This window comes from Balaenoptera physalus, assembly GCF_965194825.1.
Source record: "Balaenoptera physalus genome assembly, chromosome: 3".
NCBI lineage: Eukaryota > Metazoa > Chordata > Mammalia > Artiodactyla > Balaenopteridae > Balaenoptera > Balaenoptera physalus.
In genome coordinates, this window is record NC_138890.1 from 143,612,984 (window position 1) to 143,634,324 (window position 21,341).

Here is a 21,341-nt window from a genome sequence, read left to right on the forward strand (position 1 = left end):
AGTTGGCAAACATGAATTGACTGGGCATAAAGTTGCTGTGAAGATTCTCAATCGACAGAAGATTCGAAGCCTTGATGTAGTAGGAAAAATCCGCAGAGAAATTCAGAACCTCAAGCTTTTCAGGCATCCTCATATAATTAAACTGTAAGATCTGATTATATTAAATATAGTCATATCATTTTTGCATCATTTTTGTTAACCTTCTTAATCTGACAAGTGAGAAAGATGAGTGACATTGCTTTGGTCTGTTCCTAAGGGTTTTAAAATTTCTTCCTGTTCATGTATTTATCTAACCCCATTCACGGTCACTTAAGCCTAAGTTCACATTTTGCCCTTGTGATGATCAGATGTTATCTTTCTCATTCTCGGGACTGATGCCCTTCTGATAGATAAGTTTCAGTGCCCCTACTGCTGTAGAACCAACAATGATTTGCTAGTAAAAACTCCTGCCCTCCAAATTTCCAGATGATATCAGCTAGCCTCACTAGAGACAATGCAGTAGGGTCTCCACTCCCCCACGCTGCTTATATCTGATAAAACAAATAACAAATAATAGATTTTCAGGAATCCAAATCCAAATCCAAATAACAGAATTTCAGGAATCCAAATTTCAAAAGGCAGTAATATTACCGTTGTTTTACAGCTGACAATTGTAGGATCTACAGTTAACTTATTTACTACTCAGCTTTATTATGCAGGCTATAAATTAAAACCATTTAGGCTTTTGTATTGAACTGGTGACTCAAAATATGTTTCACTCTCACCTCTTCTCATTTGTTGAGGTGCCGTGGTTTTAAATACCATCCTTATGCTGACAACCCTTAATACACATCTCCTGCTTTGAAACCTGTTCCCTGAATATGCACACTGCCTATTTTACATCTCCACTTGGGTGACCATGAGGCATGTGAAACTCGGACATGGCCCAAACTGAACCCTTTATTACCCTCCCGTGCCTGGTCTTCCTGGTCTTTTCACCATCTCAGTTAATATCAGTTCCTCAGGGCAGAAACTTAGGAACTATCCTTAACTTTCGTATTTCTCTCACTTCCCAACCTCCATTCCATCTCTTCCTTCAAAAATATATTTAAGATCTCATTCTAGTTCCTTCATTATCATCAACCCAGTGTGGGCCCCCTTCATCTTTCTCATGGACTACTGCAGTAGCCACCTGCTTCCACCCTACTGCCCAGTCAGTTCTTCACATTGCTGCCATCAATTAAAGTTACCCTTTTACTTGGCCAGATCATGTGACTGCTTTGCTTAAAACCTTCAATAGCTTTCTTTCTCCCATAGAGTAAAAGCCAAAGCCTCATCATGGCTTTTAAGGTTCTGTGTCCTCTGCTGTCCAGTTACCTCTTTGACCCCACATCCTGTTTCTCGCTCCTAGCTCACTCTGCTCTAGCCTTCCTACCATTGCTCAAATGCGCCAGGCAGGTTTCCCCCTGGGGGCCTTTGCACTTGCTGTTCCCTCTGCCTGGTTCACCTTCTTCCTAGATATTGGCATAGTTTGTTCCCTGATTTCCTTTAGGCTCTGCTTAAATGTTACTTTATCAGAGAGGCCTTCCTTGAATACCCTGTATGAAAGATTTCCCTTAGTTTTGCTTTGATTCTCTTCATAGCATGTTCCACCACCTGAGATACTGTTTTTTATTTAGTGTCTGTTTCCTGGCTTCTGGAAAATAAACTCCATGAGAGCAGATAATTTGTTTTGTTCCCTACAGTTTTCCCAGCGTCTAGCACAGTGCCTGGTGTATTATAGGTGCTTAGTAAACACTTATTGAATGAATGAATATACATGTTTTAATACTGGTAGATAATGTTTTCTCTCACCAGGTACCAGGTCATCAGTACACCATCTGATATTTTCATGGTGATGGAATATGTCTCAGGAGGAGAGCTATTTGATTATATCTGTAAAAATGGAAGGGTAAGCAGTTCTGTTTTAATCCTGTATATGTTTTGTAATTCCCCTGATCCCTTACTAGCATCAAAATATCAGAAAGCAATTCTAAGAGGTCTATTTAATAACCAGCTCCCTTAGTCATGTATTTGCCTAGAATCATGGACTATTTAGAGCTAAGAAAGATCTTAAAGATTATCTCCTTAGCCTACTTACACAGATATGGAAACCAAGACTCAAAGTTTATTTATTTATTTTTAAAAAAATTTATTTTATTTATTTATTTATTTTTGGCTGCATTGGGTCTTCATTGCTGTGCGTGGGCTTTCTCTAGTTGCGGCGAACGGGGGCTACCCTTCGTTGTGGTGTGTGGGCTTCTCATTGCGGTGGCTCCTCTTGTTGTGGAGCATGGGTTCTAGGTGCATGGGCTTCTGTAGTTGTGACACGCGGGCTCAGTAGTTGTGGCTCGTGGGCTCTAGAGCGCAGGCTCAGTAGTTGTGGTGCACAGGCTTAGTTGCTCCGTGGCATGTGGGATCTTCCCGGACCAGGGCTTGAACCCGTGTCCCCTGCATTGGCAGGCAGATTCTTAACCACTGCTCCACCAGGGAAGTCCCTCACAGTTTATTTATTTTTATTTATTTACTTTTTATATTTTGGTCACACTCTGCAGCATGTGGGATCTTAGTTCCCTGACCAGGGATCGAACCCGTGCCCCCTGCATTGGAAGCGCAGAGTCTTAACCACTGGACCACCAGGGAAGTCCGAGACTCACAGTTTATATATATGCTCAAGGTCACGTAATTTATTAATGACAGAGTTGGATTGAGACTCCAGAACTAACGATCTTCAGACTTTGCTTCTGGGGCATACAAATCCTTTTACTATATATCTTAAATTATGTATGTAATCCTTAAAAAATATATTATTAAATACTTAAAGATCTAGGCCTTGCTAGTCAACCCTAGTCACATTTAAATTGCATTCATTTTTTGGTTTCAGAAATCTGATGTACCTGGAATAGTAAGAACAGGCTCCATGAAGGAGGTAGGAATTAGAGGAATTAGACTTAAAGAATTTAGAGTTGGAAGGAACTTTAGAAGACATTTTGAACAGTGTCTTAAGTTACAGATACAAAAACTGAACATTGCCCCCCGCCCATACTTTTTCTTACACCCAGGGTATGTGGTATGCAAAAACCTATTTCTGGAAGAGCCACATCAAGCACTGAGAAGCCAATTTTTTTCCCTCCCAATCTAACATTCTTTATATCATTCACTCATTTGTTCTATGTAGCATATCTCTTTACTTTCATCAAAATCAAAATCATTAACCAAATTAATTTTGATTTTACCATTTCTTAACATGGTTCATTTCGATTTCAGGTATTCCACTTGTCTTTTCACTCCCCACTCCCCGCCCCCCGCAATCCCGCACAAATATTCTGCCTAGAAAAATGGAAACAGACACAAATTGAATTGGTATCTTGCTTTCTTATCTTTTGTTTTTCATGTCTTGATCATTTTGCTTTACATTATGGGAATTTTCCTCAATTTTATCTGTTGCATATTAAAATTCCAGCTGTCATTTTTTATTTCTTTCTTGTTTTCTGAAGTTGTCTTTCTTTAAATAGACTATTTTTTTTGTTGTTCCACAGAGATAATAAATGTATCTGTCTGAGGATGACAATTAGTTTAAAAATATTTTCTTCTTCTCTTCCCTGGATTGCTTCTGTACCTTCTGTGCTCCCTGCTCCCTGTTTTTTTTCTATTCATTTTATTGGTCTCTGTCTTTTGTGCATGACCCTTGCTCAGATACCTGGTGATTCTGGGTTGTCCACTCATATTTGAGAGTGAGATTCTAAAAGCCAGGCTCATGAGGATGGAACTTATTAATTGGTGGGGCTTCCCATAGGTTGAATAGGTACGGACCTGTTTGTTTTCCTAGGAAACACCAAATGTTAACAATTACAAATATTTTTCCTTGGATCAGAAAGTTGCTCCAGAAGAAACCTTCCAGTTTCCTTGAGCGTGTTAGCTTAGCTGCCAGTGCTCTGCGAGCTAAATGGGGAAAGGCCCACAAGCCTCACTGGTTAGTATGTTGACTTTCATTTTATCCCCATGTTTTCCTTCTGGTGCCTCATTCCTACTCTGGTGTCCTTGAGAACAGAGCTGGTTCAGCCTTATTAAAGAGTAAGTCGTGGGTCTTATTCCCCAGTAAGGGTGAGCTTAAAACTTCTTTCTTCCATCAGTTGTTCTGTTTTCAGTCCATTTCTCCCTTCTACCTTCAGAAATTCCCAACACTTCCAATATCTAAGCCCTTCCAGGAGTCTGTGTGCAGATGAGTTTATCACTGATTTCCACCCCTAAAGGCTTATTAGATTTCAGCTTTCTGTGGTTGGCCAAGTCTTTATCACTGTTCATCTACTCTCTAGCTTAGTGACTGCTCTTGATTACTGCTGTCTCTTCTCTTGCTCTTTTGTCTTTATATGCTGTCACCTTAGTGATGTTTCAAGAAGTGGAGACAAAACGTTCCATCTGCCATGCTTAAATGGAAATATGCTTTGACTTTTCTAATCTTTCTTTGTAGACTTCCCCTCCTTGATCCTTTGTACTCTGTTTATTATTAATAGAGTATAATTTTCATTTTTGTAGCCTATCCAGTTATTTTATCTCTTGTATTTTGCTTAACCAATTAAATTTTCTTCTCTTTCACATTTAGAACACATTCTTTTTTTCATTTAGTGTATTTGATATGAAGTCATATTAAAAAATGAACCTATATTCTAGAAATAAAGGTATTAGCTGGCTAACGCATTATTACTTTCTCTAGAGGAAGGGTATCTCTGAGTACTTCGAGAGTTTTAGTTTTGCTTTCAAAAGAAATTACTGGTTCATATTCCAGATTATCCATACCATTTAAGGTGTAGGAACCTGGTTTTAGAATGCTAATTTGTGACCTGTGTTAGAGAACTGCATATTAGAGTCCTTTGCATAGAGAATTAATAGGTTATTTATTAAATATGACTTCTTGGGAGCAGGCATACCCAAGTAATGGTTTTCATTTATGGAAAAAACATCATAAAATAAGAAAATATGGATAAATAGACAGAGAAGTTTTTAAAGAATATTTTTAAAAATGTAATTACAGCATAAGGTGTAATTTTTTCAGTAAGCAGAGTAAAGATAAATGCTGTTATATTTTATAAAACAAATGAATTCAGGTTTTTCTTTTGTTAAAATTAAAACATCTTTTATTTCAGGAGATATGATAACATGGTTGCTTGCTAATTCATTAACACTGCTTAAATGTTGCTTTCTCATATAGTCCACAACAGTATTCCCCACGCCAGCATAACTCTTTGTGCCCTTATCCTGCTTTGTTTTTCTTCAAAACACTCTTACTCCTTATATTGATATTTATATGTTTATTGTCTATTTTCTTTAACTAGATTAGGGCCTTTTTTAAAATCATTGCTATATCTTGAGTGTCTAAAACAGTGCATGGCACATTGAAGGTATTCAATAAATATTTGTTAAAGGAATCAAGGATTAAATATTTGTAACTTACAGGAGAAAACATGCCTACTTTCAGGTCGAAATGGAAATTATTTGAAATAGTGCATGAGATTAGGTGAAAGCAAGTTATTAGAGTGTAGTCAAGAGAGCGATAATATTAGGAAGCTGAGTTACTGATTTGGGTTCTAAGATCCTCCTAGCATTTCTGTTTTGTGCTGCCTATATCTCCTCCCCGTTTCAAAAGTATCTCATGGGTGAGGTTCATTTGGAAGGTTTCTTCCATTTTCACAGTTTTATAGGTTGGAGAATTATAGGTAGAATAATTTCTTTTGAAAGACACACGTTTAAGTTGCCTCTCTACTTTTCTTAGCTGGATGAAAAAGAAAGTCGGCGTCTGTTCCAACAAATCCTTTCTGGTGTGGATTATTGTCACAGGCATATGGTGGTCCACAGAGATTTGAAACCTGAAAATGTCCTGCTTGATGCACACATGAATGCAAAGATTGCTGATTTTGGTAAGGAGATTTTTATAGTTTCATATATTCATTATGTTTAACAAATGTCAGTAGGATTCTTCAGATAACTTTTGCTTTTATATCATAGACTGAGTATCCCAAAGTAGCATCTCCTCACCATTTGTCTGTGAGCTACAAAAAGGAGTAAAAATAAGGAATTCTCTTAGCTTTATGTCTTTAAAATTGACTTTTATGACATAGGCAAACAATTTAAATTGGCAGCATTAGCGACATCACTTGAAAAGAGACCATTATTTAACTATTTGCTAAATAGTGTTATCAATAGAACACACTATTTCCAGTGTGTTCTTCTGATCAAGTATGGAGCAAGAGGAAAGAGACTGGGCTGGAGTTATTCAAACTTTGAAAGCCAGAAGGCAAACCATATGAACAAAATTATTTTTAAAAAAAGAAACTAAAATATCTTAAATAGAAAAGCATAGTTTCAGCTTGAGGAAAATTTAATGAATTTATTTTTCCTTTATTTCTTATAAAAATTGCCATTGACATTATTAAACCTAAGATAAAAATGAATATCTACAAGTCTCTTTTTTTAGTTTCATTTCAAATCAGAGGAGATACTTATATTTTCTTCAGTTTTGTATATGTTTATATATTTTAATCTATAGAGATTCACTAAATAGTGCCCAACAGCTCTGAGCTACTGGGTGTTTTTGTAACTGACTAAATTATTTGACTTTCTTATTCTTTAGTTGTCATTATTTTTTATACATTGTATTTTTGAGGAGGCAGAGTTTTCTTTTTTTCTTTTTTTTTTTGGCCGCACTGCGCAGCTTGTGGGATCTTAGTTCCCCCACCAGGGATTGAACCCGGGCCACAGCAGTGAAAGCACCGAGTCCTAACCACTGGACCACCAGGGAATTCCCGAGTTTTCTTTTTGTAGTAGAACTATGAAGGAACTTTGATATTAAAAATTATTATTATTTTTTTTAAAGAATCAGAATGGAGGTTAATAGAAACTTTGAATTTTAATTCTGTTCTACATTTTTTTCTAGTAATTTCTATATTAATAAAACTTAAACATGCCCAGTTTATTCTACTAAGCAAAATAACCAATAGCTTAATATGTACTCATTAAACTCCAACAATGCACTAACTTTATATGTTGAAACAGATTACAGATTTTATGGCATAAAGGCAAAATATTTGGGAACAATAAAGACTGTAGGCTTCTGTTGAAGCAAAGAACAAAATGATGATTTATCACTTTAATGCAAACTCAATTTTATTGTTTAATGGAGTTTTGTTTTTATTTTTGTTCTTGGGAAATCTTGAGCAGTGGATTTTGTGCATTTTCAGGTCTTTCAAACATGATGTCAGATGGTGAATTTTTAAGAACAAGCTGTGGCTCACCCAACTATGCTGCACCAGAAGTAATTTCAGGAAGGTAGTGTTTGCCACCTCCTCCCCGCCCAATATATTTGTAATTGTCTTTTTTTCCTAGACTTTGTTAGTCTATAGCGTAATATTCAATTCTAGTGAAAGGAATTTAAAGCTTATTCTTTTCTTATCCAGAAAGTATTCTATTTTAAGAATAAAACATTATAAGTGAATAAGGATTAAGGACTCCATTTATCGAGGAGGATGTTGGTTTGCAAGTCAAAATTATATTAGTTAGATGAGAGTACTTTCATTTTTTCCCCTGGTGGAAGAAACTGAAGGTTTAAAACTAGCAAGTTTTAAAGGTGAGACATTAAAAACTTGAATAATACAGAAATGTCTAGTAGTAAGAAATAGTGTACTATTTGCTTAGATGAAGAATTAAAAGTGTAATGTGTAGCTTTAATTTTTCAAATTAGCTTTAGCTTCTATGATAAGGTACCTTGGGGAATTGGACTGAAGTATTGATAAAGTCCTCAGATTTTATTTAATTTTCATCCTTTAAATCTTCTGGCAACTGAAATATTTTAAGAATTCTAATCTCTCAATTTACTAACCACCAGCATTGAGAACATGAGGATCTTAGTATAGGGCAGCTTTTCGAATAGTTTAGATAACAGGAAAATTTAATTTTTTGAAGAGTAACTGTTCTTCACTATACTGCTGAAATTGAACACAAAGAAGCTAAAGTTTGTTTACTAGTTTTTATAATTAACTTTTAATAACTTTTCATTCAAACCATGTTTCTTTGTTTGAATGTCTTACATCCTGATTAATTTAGAATGCAGAAATAGAGTAGTATTTTCTTTCTATTTTCATAAGCTTGCTTGCCTAGACTGCTCAGAGAAATTATATTTGTGTTAAGGCATGGTTATGAGTAAGGCAGAAATATCTAATTTTAGATTTATCAAGGTTCATCATTACCTTTTTATATTAACTTAATGTTTGTTATTTCATGTGGGTTGTCTAATTATTTTGGGAAGAAAACAATTTAGGACCTGGATACTGGGGGCAGTGTTAATTAAATAAACAAAAAGAAACGTAATTGTGCATATATGTAATGGGCCATTACTGAAGTCTAATTTTCCCAGTTTGGATAAGGTCTTTCTGTGAGGTCTAGATGTATGGAAACTTGTACTTTCAAAATAGTATTTATTGATCAGTTCAGTAATTTATTTGACCAATTTAAAGAAATCCTTTCCCTGAAGCCAGACTTTGAATGGGTTATCTAGTTAGTCAGTAGCAGGTAAAGTCAGTAGGTTACAGTGTATTGCAAATAAGAGTTTAAAATCTTCTGTGAATTAGTTAGCTGGGCTTCATTCTACAGCCTCAGGCCCCTTTTACCTTGGTATGAGGTCTTGGGTTATTGCGGAGAGTGGGTTTAGAGTCCATCACTAAAGAACATTCTCACTTGATGAAAGATCGCTTAACCTCTCCTCTGTAACCAAAAAACAATGATTTTAAATTCAGTAATGATATGTTTGTTCAAAGTTTGGCCCTATTGATTGGATATCATGAGGACCCTTGTGAGGTAGCATGGAGAGAATTTTAGCTATAGTCTGTAACTTAAAAAAATTCTTGATTTTTGTTTTCAAAGATAATACTGATAGAATTAGTATAGAATCTGTATGTGTAGTACACAGCAGTGACTTACAGAAACCATATTCTGACTAATAATTCTTTATGAAGTATCTATATTTAAAATGATAAATTGATTTACTCTTTAGGTTACTGATGAGTGCTTAATCCAATTGGTATTTCCCGTTACAGATTGTATGCTGGTCCAGAGGTAGATATATGGAGCAGTGGGGTTATTCTCTATGCTTTACTATGTGGAACACTTCCATTCGATGATGATCATGTGCCAACTCTTTTTAAGAAGATATGTGATGGGATCTTTTATACCCCTCAGTATTTAAACCCTTCTGTGATTAGCCTTTTGAAACATATGCTGCAGGTGGATCCCATGAAGAGAGCCACAATCAAAGATATCAGGTGATAAAGCAACTTGATTATCAGATCTAATAGTATCAGTGATATAAGTGAAAGAAAATTTTGCAGAACAGTATGTACAATGTAATCCTGTTTTTATGTTAAAAATAGTGTATAGACTCATTTATTTTATTTTGATATTTAAGAACACATACTAACCTGGCTGCTTTAGGGAAGTAAGATTGGTAGGAGGAAGGGCTTTCACTTTTTTGCTTTTGTTTCTTTATTTGTTTTGAAATTGTAGCAGTGAACATTATATTACTTTTTTTTTTTATTCCATACATCTACAAAGTTGCTTTAATGAAATTCTGAATACAATATTTTTTATTAAAGTAAATGTGTATATTGTAACTAAAATAGAGGGGAATTCACTCTTAGCTAAGTATTGTAATAATATACTTGGGGTTCAGTAAGGAAAATATAATCTCTTCTAGGCATTTCAAACAGGATAATATCTGATCAGAAAAATAGGTGCTTACAAAATAAAGTGGAGGAGTTAAAGTCAGAAGTGGAGGAAGGGTGCTTTGAGCTGTCAGTTTTGTCACTCCTCACTAGTTCTTAGGACACCAGTAAGTACTTTTTTTTTTAACATTTTTCTTAACTTTTTTTTTTTAATTCAAACAGGAAGTCACAAAAATTATAATCATCCTCATCAGTTCACTCAGTCCCATGTAATTAATATTTTTTTTCATCTTGATCTTTTGTTAGCACTTTTATGAATTCATCAGTTTTCCATTAGAGTTCTGAAAATGCTTATTCATTCAGTTCAGCAGTATAGTCAGTTACCAGAAAACTGTACTTGTCAGTGTATTACTTTTTAATTTAAAAAAAGAGCTAATAAAAAATAAAAAGGACCCTGTTTGTGTATTAGATTTGGTAGTGATTCTTTAAGATTTTCTATAGTATGCTTCATGTTTGACTTTTACATATTCTCATGGGGACTAATATTTTTTCATAGTAAATTTGTGTGTTGCTATTTGAGTTCTGATCTTATAAATTATTGTATTTTTTCCTTTTGTTCATCTCAAGGAATGAGAAAATTTTAATTCAATCAATGACATGTTTGTTTTTGTAGTAGTATACATTGAATTACATATGAAATTACTGTATTGTAGGTAAAAAAGTCCATCAATTTTGCCAGTTGCATATGGTTCCACGGAATAGTTTAAATAAGGCAAAAGTGATGATAACAAATCTCCTTCTCAAATTTGGGCAGGTCATTTCTGATGAAGATTTTTTTATTTTAATTTTTATTTATTTATTTATTTATTTATTTATTTATTTTTGGCTGTGTTGGGTCTTCGTTTCTGTGCGAGGGCTTTCTCTAGTTGTGGCAAGCGGGGGCCACTCTTCATCGCGGTGCGCGGGCCTCTCACCATTGCGGCCTCTCCCGTTGCGGAGCACAGACTCCAGACGCGCAGGCTCAGTAGTTGTGGCTCACGGGCCCAGTTGCTCCGCGGCGTGTGGGATCTTCCCAGACCAGGGCTCGAACCCCCGTCCCCTGCATTGGCAGGCGGATTCTCAACCACTGCACCACCAGGGAAGCCCTCTGATGAACATTTTTTTTAAAACTGCAAATTTTGTTTCTTCTACCATCATTTTTCTTTCCTTTTTTTCCCTTATGGAAATTTCTCTTTTGGTCTTCCAATGGCTAGACAGCACACTTCTCTGAGATGGAGGGAGAAGGAAGAAAGAAGTCAGATGTATATCTGGGAATAGTAAAGAAGAAAGCATTAGGGTAATGAAGAAGAAAGGAAGATCATATGTAGAACTTAAAGCTTGATTCCTAAAATAGATAACTAATAAGGACCTACTGTATAGCACAGGGAAGTCTATTCAATACTATGTAATGACTTATATGGGAAAAGAATCTAAAAAAGAGTGTATATATGTATTTGTATAACTGGATTCACTGTGCTATGCAGCAGAAAGTAACACAACATTATAAATCAACTATATTCCAATTAAAAAAAAAAGAAAGAAAAAAAAGCGTCATTCCTTTCCATTTACTCCATATGCTGCAGACTAGCTAAAAAACAGACTGTGAGTGGCAGGGCATGACTTTACCACTAGAGGAGAACGACTAGTCATTCTGTAAAATTTGTATTTCAGAATATCTTAGTGAGAGATGCTTTTTCTTGTGTTTTACATGTTTTTTCCAATTTAAATGAAATATGTGACAATTGGAAAAGACTTAGAAAACACCAAAAAAATTAGAGAAGAGAATTAAAGTGATCTTTAGTTCCATTACCCAGAATATAATCATTGTTCTTTTGGGTGTTTTCCTCTTTTAATGTTTTTAGTTTTAGCATATTTTTTTTCACATAGTTCAAGTCAAAAATATCCTTTTATATATGAAGTTAGGAAATCCTCAGCTCCTTCATTAAAATAAGGGGATATTATCTTCACAGAGTTGTTTGAAAATGAGGTGAGATAATATATAAGAAGTGTTTAGCCTAAAATCTACCACATAGTAAGCACTCAATGAATAATAGTTGTCTATTTTTGTTGTTGTTATATATTTTTTCACTTAACATTATATCCAAAGAGTATTATAATGAATCCACAGACTAATTTTGTTCTCTTTCTGAGCTGGAAATAACATGGTCTTTGCCATTTGTTTGTCATTGCTATTTGTTCCAAAACTTTAAAGTGTAGACACTTTGTTTCTGGTTGCTCCAGCAGTGTTTTCTCCCTCTTAAAATCAGAGGAAGGCTGGAGAATTTCCCTTAACATATACCATGAAATGTGAGCCAGAAGAGGAAAATCTCAGTTTTAAAAAAATGATAATACAGTATGAGTATAAATATAAATGAATTCATATCCTAAATTCCCCCAAACTGTTACTTTCAGTCTCATCTCTCCTCGAAGTCCTTCTGACCCCTGCCGTTTTCTCTCAGGGAACATGAATGGTTTAAACAGGACCTTCCAAAATATCTCTTTCCTGAGGATCCATCATATAGTTCAACCATGATTGATGATGAAGCCTTAAAAGAAGTATGTGAAAAATTTGAATGCTCAGAAGAGGAGGTTCTCAGCTGCCTTTATAACAGAAATCACCAGGACCCTTTGGCAGTTGCCTACCACCTCATAATAGATAACAGGAGAATAATGAATGAGGCCAAAGATTTTTACTTGGCAACAAGCCCACCTGATTCTTTTCTCGATGATCACCACTTGACCCGGCCCCATCCTGAAAGAGTACCATTCTTGGTTGCTGAAACACCAAGGGCACGCCATACCCTCGATGAATTAAATCCACAGAAGTCCAAACACCAAGGTGTAAGGAAAGCAAAATGGCATTTGGGAATTAGAAGTCAAAGTCGACCAAATGATATCATGGCAGAAGTTTGTAGAGCCATTAAACAACTGGATTATGAATGGAAGGTAAGAAAGAAAGAGCATTCTGATTATTAGCACATTTGACAAACCTGTAGTCTGTATAATGTTTTATAGAAGAATTCCTTTTGACTTTGTTTTTCTCCATACCATATGCTAGGTTGTAAACCCATATTATTTGCGTGTTCGAAGGAAGAATCCTGTGACAAGTACATTCTCCAAAATGAGTCTACAGTTATACCAAGTGGACAGTAGAACATACTTATTGGATTTCCGTAGTATTGATGGTATGTACATCACACAGAACAACATAGATGACATATTAGACCTTGTTACCTAATTTGGCATTTTAGTAAATCTTTGATTCTTTTGAAGCTTTTTGAATTGTTCCTAGTAATTCAATAGCAAAAGAACACAGAATATAAGATTTTGTGCCTTTGTTGACGTGAACATTTGTGTATCTTGTGAATAGTTTATTGTCCTTTTAAGATTATCTTCTAAAATCCTTAAAGCCTGATACAGCCTAATCCTAAAGTACTAGTTTCTGCTACATTTCTGTTTTTTGTAGTTCATTTTGGTAAGATAAAATGTTTTATTTAGAATAAATGTTGACTTCTAGTAAATGGTGCAAAATCATACCATGGTTTGAAATGTACATTAATTCAGATCTCCCATGCATATACACTCTTAAAACTAATTTACCTTATCTATTAAAAAGCCTGATGGAACACATTTGACTCATAATTCAAATAAATATCAATAATAATTCTACCCCAGCATTATGAAAGGCTATAGCTGTGTGTATATATATATATATATAAATGTTCTCTCACAAACAGAACCTTTTTCTAAAAATTAATTAATTAATTAATTATTTTTGGCTGCATTGGGTCTTTGTTGCTGTGCGCGGGCTTTCTCTAGCTGCAGCGAGCAGGGGCTACTCTTCATTGTGGTGCGCGGGCTTCTCACTACGGTGGCTTCTCTTGTTGCAGAGCACAGGCTCTAGGTGTGCGGGCTTCAGTAGTTGTGGCACACGGGCTCAGTAGTTGTGGCTCGTGGGCTCTAGAGAGCAGGCTCAGTAGTTGTGGCGCACGGGCTTAGTTGCTCCGCAGCATGTGGGATCTTCCCGGACCAGGGCTCAAACCTGTGTCCCCTGCATTGGCAGGTGGGTTCTCAACCACCGCGCCACCAGGAAAGCCCCCCAGAACTTTAATTAAGTAGAAGTTTATGGCACTTCTTCATTGGCCAAATCAATTGAATTAAGATGTGTTGCCACTTTTGTTCATTTAAGATTATATGGAATTATTAGATGAGATTTACCTGTGAATTTTTTGTCTTCTTTGTAAACTCAAAGATAGTACCCACATAGTATCAGAAAGACACAGTTTTGAGCTATGATATGTTGGCTAAACCTGTTTGTCTATGTCTAGATGGTATTTTTCTTCTAACACTTACTAACGCAGTCTGAGATACAGAATGGGTTTTATTTTTTTCCATTGTATTTGGATTAAATTCATGAACCTTAGGTTTATTAGTACCTGGGTTTACCAACTGAACGGACATTTACTGTTTTTATATTATGTTCCCAACTTAGGTTTTCCTTGATTTTTGTTCATTGGAATTGTTGTTCTTTTATAAGATCTTAAATCAAATATGAAGACAAAGTGGGAGAATGAAGAGCACCAAGATGAGAGTTAGGAGACTTGGGTTCTAGATTTACCTCTCTGTTCATTTGTCACTTAACTCTAAAGGGGTTTATGTTTTCTTATCAATAAAGCGAGGAGTTAGATGAGATGATTTCCAGGATTCAAATTTTAAGTGCATTTATTCTATGATTTTAATATAGAAAGATTGACTTTTATTGCTAGGGAATGATGTTTATTAAGCCTCATTATTAGTTTATTGGGCTCTCTTAATCCTGGATTGCAAGACTGATGAGTAGCCAAATATGTACCCAGTCTTAGTAAGTCATTAGGGGCATACATTGCTGTGTGTAAAAAAGGCAAGTGGCATAATACAGATTCATTGCCTCTATTTTAGGAGGTATTCAAAATAAACATGCTCTTGATAGCTGGTCAGTGATGTCACTTAAAGAAGCAAATTAAATACTATTAAAATTTTGGGCAGGGTGTCATGGATTATAATAAATTGAATTTTTTTTTTACCCAGATGAAATTACTGAAGCCAAATCAGGGACTGCTACTCCACAGAGATCGGGCTCAGTTAGCAGCTATCGAGCTTGCCAGAGGAATGATTCAGATGCTGAGGCTCAAGGAAAATCCTCAGAAGCTTCTCTTACCTCATCTGTAACCTCACTTGACTCTTCGCCTGTTGACTTAACTCCAAGACCTGGAAGTCACACAATAGAATTTTTTGAGATGTGTGCAAATCTAATTAAAATTCTTGCACAGTAAACCTAAAACTTTGCTTATTTCTTTGATAGCAATAAGCATGCATAATAAATCATAGCCAAATGCTTCCATTTATAATCAAGTTATACATAATTATAACTGAGGGTTGGCCTTTCGGAATGCAGTTTGCACAGGGACTGGAACATGATTAATCGTTAAAAGCATAATGTGCAGAAATGAATTAAGATAATTTTGTTCATTGTTCAGTAGGCATATAGAATAATATAATATACACAATGAATTATAGTTCTCTCAGGCTCACTTGATTTTTGGCTATTTTATATTTAGTGTATACAGGGCTTTGTCAAATATTAATTTACCATAAAGGCCTTCATATATTAATTACGTGTTGATGTGTTATATATTTGCTTTATAAATTTATTCAATAAATATTTGCCTAGAATCCCCAGAGAACTTTATACGTGATTTTGTTTTCTGGGCTCCTTAAATAGCAAGTATCTTCAACAGTAGGGACAGCCTGGATGATTCTTCCATATCCCCTCCTTAATATTCTTAATATTCTGTAGTATATGGCAAGTCACCTTAAAGATATTGGACACATTTAAATTTTTTTCTTTCGTTTGGTAAGTCCAGAACTTATATATTCAGATACTCTAAGCACTAAGTTTAATTTTACAATTTGTCCCACTATATTCTGTACATAAATTGCTCTTTTTGTCACAAGAGCTGCGTTGCATATACTGTAAATAAATCATGCTGGTTTTGCCAATATCACAAAGTCCTCTGCTCATCATGTCAGTCAGTATTAAATGTATGCAAAAAGTTCTAGTCATTCAATCATGTATCTTTTAAATTGATTCAGTGCATAGAACATATCTTACCAACTATTTGAAAAAAGATATGACTTTTTTTTCCTAGGCTTCATTATGGACATTTTTTAAAAGAAAAATTGAAAGGCTGTAAGGTGATCACATGTGTATCTACCACTTAGATTCAACATTTGTTAACATTTTGCCATATATGCTTTATCTATATCTGTATATAGATACAGTTATATATATATGTGTGTGTGTGTGTATATGCTTTTTTCCCCGAACCATTTGGATTTCGCAGACATATTGATCACCCCTCAACACTGCAAGCGTCTCCTAAAAAATGATGACATTCTCCTAAAAAACCCCATAATACCATTAAAAATTAATAATTCTCTAATGCCATCTAATCATGCATATTTAGATTTCCCCCATTGTCCTACAAATTTATTTCAAACCAGGCTCCAATTAAAGTTTATACATTGCATTTGGTGTCTCCTTCATCAGCTATTACTTTATTATTGTTTCGATAAAATATGGAACAGATCAGTTCTTCTAAATAGTCACATTTGCTTTGGATTTTAATTACTTTTTAAAAAGTAGCATTATGGAAACTGCCTAAAGTTGCTTAATCTTCCTAAGAGCGCTGATTTATATTTTCTTTTTCTTGCTCTTAGTATAATGCATTACATAATAGGTGTAAGAAAAAAATTTAGGGTCACCTCAGATAAAATTCGTATCATGTGTATGGTAATAAAAAATTACTGTGTCACCCATAATTGCCTTATACTATATTTTAACTTCAAGAAAAATTTTTTGGTATTAATTATTTTTCCATTGCAATGGAACTATCTTTTTTTCTCTTTTAAGACTCTTTGTATTGTAGTATTGTTTTTGGCTCCTCTGTAACCAGATGATAATGTACTCAAATGTCATGATAGCTTGCATAGTTACTGTAGTTGTAGATTTGGCTCCAGTACCCCTAGAAACATGCACTGAATTCAAAAGAAAAACCTTGCTTCCTTTTGTCCAGGGCTTATTCTATTCAACTTAGAATCTGAAAGCTGTATAAAATTATAGGAGTTCCATTTAAATATAAGTTCAAACTGTATTTATAACTTGTATGTGGCCCTCTGTTTTGAGGATATTGACTTCGTGTAGGCGCTAAATGCAGCATAATGTTCCTAATGTTAAGAACAGAAGACTGTATTTTTAAAGCTACAGATTTGTATATAGAACTAAGACATCGTTGTAATGTCTCTATAACCTGTTGTGGGGAGCAGGGAACAAAAAGAGGAACCAATTAAATAGAACCTTCTAAAAACTGTTAATTTTGTAAACTGCTTCTTTTAAGTTATTGTGGTTCCTTTTAGTTACTGAGTTTTATTTTGAAGATATTTAAATATTGCACTTGTACAAATAGTATAATAAATGCACAGACTATTGCAGTAAATTCTTTTTTTAAGCTGGGATATTTGAAATGACAACTTTTGGTTGAGTATGTCAAGGTTGCATCAGAATTTTCAGAAATTTACTGTTGTTTGCAAATTCTTACTAATTGAAGATGTAAGGGAGTCAATGCAAATGATTTTTAATCTTTTTTTATTATCTTTTCAGCAATTTATATTTTTTGTGATTTTATGCAACCATATTTTTACTTTGTCTTGACAACTGAAAGATGTATAAGGTTTTTGCCAGAAATGTACTGTATACATAGTTTTAAATATAACAGATTTTACTGATATGTAAAATTTTTGCCATTAAAATAAATGATTTCTCACTGAGAGGAACTTTTCTACCAGGTTGGGGGATATGGGAGCTTAATATATCATATCTAATTTAAAATAATTTCACTGAAATAAACTCCATTGCTTTTACTTTGATTATATTTTTTCTTTGGATGGTTCTGTAGTTTTTCAGACTTTTAAATGATTTTGTACAAAAAGTCCTGCCCTCTCACCCTGCCCCCCCCCCCCCCCCCCCACTTTTTGACCTTGTAGTGATACCATTCACACTGAATTAATGACTGGTGGACTATGGGTGGATGTAGAACTCCATGAACCTTTGGAATGAAAGAAAAAAAATGTATTTAAATCTTTTCCCCTTAACTCCTTCCATCTCCCCCATCCACAAGAGAGATCATATTTTCATCGTGAGTTCTCTTCACTAGATGAATGAAAGTCCACATAAAACATAACTATAAATTGGTAGTATGGTAGAAATCAATCTTTGTGGTACAATATTTCTGAGACTTGTTCATGTATGTCTTGACCAGAGTATATTTAAGGATACAATTTCAAATACTTTGATTTGGAAAATGGATAATAAAGAAAAACATCATTTTTCATCGGCTTACAATGTGCTTAACTTTTTTAACTTCTGGGAAAACTACATGGAAAAAAAAAGGCACTTGTTATGGCCGACCATCTGTACACTTTTTAAACAATGTGCCTAAAGTATAGTGCTTGAACAAATTTTAGCACTTGAACGTGGTGATTGTTGTCTCATCTAAATTAGTGAGTTTTTGTTTCATCTAAAAATTAACCACCTGAACAAAATATTAAGTTATATACAATAAAAATCAGAGCAGTTATCTTTGGCTGCTAACATTAGATTTGGTTAGAATTCCACTACTGTTAGAATTCAATCAGTATGAAATCTTATATGGCATTGTTGGCAGGGCTTGTGTTAGATTGCTGACATTCTGAATCCTTAAAATAGCTTGATAATTTTAACAGAACACAGTACTAGACTGTTATGAACAGCACATAGATTGTTCTTTTAGGGAACTTATAAATTACTCTAAGTACCCTGACTGAACAAAATTGTACAAGAAATTCTCTTGTCTGAAAAATAGTTATTGAACTGTTTTATTTATTGTAAACAAGTAGGCTGCTCTATTTATTGTGGATGACAATAAACGTTAACTATGACAAATGTAGAGGATTTCTAGCAACTTGGAAGATGATCATGTTGTCTATACAGACAGCATGGGAAATTATATAAATAGATGCATATGATCATAGACCAAAGTAAGTAGGAAAGTGGTGGGTGAAGTGTGAAAACTTAGTGTTGGAGGTCGCCTTTACTAGGGTAGAGTGGATCAAGATTAAGTTATTTGAGAGATTTAGGAAAGACTCTTTTTAGAAAGGGGTACAGCTTCAAGCACCATTTAATTATTTTACTCTGCAAACTATATCCCCTCATAAGGCAACTATGAACCAAGCACTACGAATGTGACCATAAGGCATAAATCCTGCTCTGAATGCCTTGTTAGGGAGATACATATATTTTAAAGAGTTTTATAGAGGTATAACATATACAGAAAAGTGCACAAATCATAAAATATTTGGCTTGATGTATTTTCAGTGTTTTAGGTTTGCAATGAACATGGCCATGTAAACCTCTAACCCAGATGAAGTAACATTGCCACCACCTTAATAGTGTCTTTTTTATTAATATCAGAAGTGATATAATATCAGAAGTGGTATACTATCACTTCTGCCCTATCCTACAGGCAACACAGAACAATCCTGGTATGATGTGGGAAGGAACTACACAAGAGTATGAATGCCAGGTAGGGATCATAGGTGGCTATCTTGGAGGTTGGCTACCACAATTGCGTATTGCTCATTTTGAAAAAATTGGTTCACTTCCACAGTTCTTACCAATGTTGAAACATTTAATCCAACAATATATTATAAATAAAAATCGCATCTGATACCACCACTGATCTCATTGGAAAAATCTGAAAGTACTGGGAAGCTGGCAAGATCACTGTGGCAAATATATGTTTTCCAGAATGATGATTTTTGCTTAAATTCTTGAATTTTATCATTGGTAACTCTCGATTGTTTTCCTTGATGTAACAGGCTCCCTTTGTTCATTTTCACGAAAAGGCCTGTCAGACCCAAGCCTGAATAACCAGCAGGGGTGTCAGCCCTTCTAAGTAAAAGTTGTATTCCACAAAAAAAGCATCTACTTCAGTTTATAACACAATTTCACGAGTGCTGTTATCTTGAGACATCATACTTCAATATACAGCAAAAGTACTTTGTACCTCCCATTTTTTAAAATTAAATTAAATTAAATTAATTAATTTATTTATTTATGGCTGTGTTGGGTCTTTGTTTCTGTGCGAGGGCTTTCTCTAGTTGCGGCAAGCGGGGGCCACTCTTCATCGCGGTGCGCGGGCCTCTCATTATCGCAGCCTCTCTTGCTGCGGAGCACAGGCTCCAGACGCGCAGGCTCAGTAGTTGTGGCTCACCGGCCCAGTTGCTCCGTGGCATGTGGGATCTTCCCAGACCAGGGCTCGAACCCGCGTCCCCTGCATTGGCAGGCGGATTCTCAACCACTGCGCCACCAGGGAAGCCCCCCTCCCATTTTTGTCACAATATTAAAAAAAAATGTGTGTACTCAAGGGTCATTTTAATAAAATAATTTTTACTGCTTCTTCAAGGACATTGAGGGACTGCATCTTTTTTTCCTTACAATGAGTGTGTACAGTGGTGGAGAATACAATGACTACTAGTACAGCTTGGTAGCATTGCCCTGATTCGGGCTGAGGTGCCAGTGGTTTTAGCCACCATTGCTTTTGCACTCTCAACGCAAATGTCAACATTGTGAAAAAGGTAAATGATGTCTTCATGTTAGTATGAAAATAAGGATAGTTTTGACTTTGAAAGGATCTTGACGACCCTCAGGGGGTCTGAGGATCACCTTTGGAGAATCCTTGCTCCCCATCAGTGGTTCTCAATGGGGTAGGGGTGGGGGGATCCATCTTTTTTGCAGGGACATTTTCTCATGTCTGGAGACATTTTTGCTTGTCACAGCTGGTGGGGTGGGAGTGGATGCTAATGGCATCCAGTGGGTAGAGCCCAGGGGTGCCGCTAAACACCCTGCCCCGCACAGGAGAGGCCCCCTTCTCCCAACAAAGAATCATCCCGTTGGAAATGTTACAGCCTTGAGGTTGAGAAAAACTGGTCTACAAAAATGATCCACAGCGACATTGAGAAATCAAAACGATCTTAATTTTTCAATTTCCTAAACACTTCCCTGTATTACATGTCCCCACTTTTTTTTTATTTTCAAGACAGCTACTTTCGGGCCATAATTCTTTCTTCTTTAGAGAAATTGAGTCCAACTGTTTTGGGGGTTTTTTTTCCCCCGACAGTTGAGCCACGGCCGTACCCTTCTTCAGTCGGGTTTGCCTCTGTCTTCAGCGTCTGGACGACCTCATCAACTAGGTTGTAAGCTCCTTTAGGGAGAGTCGTGAGTCGATGCTCTGGATTCCCCCCAAATCGTTTTCCCGCGCCTCTTCTGCTTTACTTGCTGACCGGATGGACCTCGTGCTACCGCCAGGGCTGTCCTCTCCGCGCGCACTCGGCCCGCGCAGCCGCAGTTTCCCGCGCTCCCGACCTGTGGGCGCCCGCGCGCCGACGCTCTCGTCTGCCGATAGAGGGCGCTCCCGGCCCGGGCGGCCAGGACTACCA

At 35.8% G+C, this 21,341-nt stretch overlaps 1 protein-coding gene across 5 annotated transcripts in view; it reads left to right on the forward strand.

Annotated features, from left to right (window-relative positions):
- PRKAA1 (protein kinase AMP-activated catalytic subunit alpha 1) overlaps window positions 1-17,737 on the forward strand; it is a 44,846-nt gene extending 27,109 nt beyond the window's left edge. For 3 of the 5 annotated variants that reach the window (XM_082453769.1, XM_082453771.1, XM_082453770.1), the window contains 8 exons: window positions 3-144; window positions 1,837-1,930; window positions 5,789-5,933; window positions 7,254-7,341; window positions 9,105-9,329; window positions 12,227-12,713; window positions 12,826-12,952; window positions 14,835-17,737. In XM_082453769.1, coding sequence (XP_082309895.1) covers window positions 3-144; window positions 1,837-1,930; window positions 5,789-5,933; window positions 7,254-7,341; window positions 9,105-9,329; window positions 12,227-12,713; window positions 12,826-12,952; window positions 14,835-15,079 — 1,553 coding nt within the window. In that variant the 3' untranslated portion in view covers window positions 15,080-17,737. Of the gene's footprint in view, window positions 1-2; window positions 145-1,836; window positions 1,931-3,892; window positions 3,992-5,788; window positions 5,934-7,253; window positions 7,342-9,104; window positions 9,330-12,226; window positions 12,714-12,825; window positions 12,953-14,834 lie in introns of those variants that run through there. The other 2 variants (XM_082453772.1, XM_082453773.1) reach the window with 2 other exon arrangements.
- The last annotated feature ends 3,604 nt before the right edge of the window (window positions 17,738-21,341 follow it).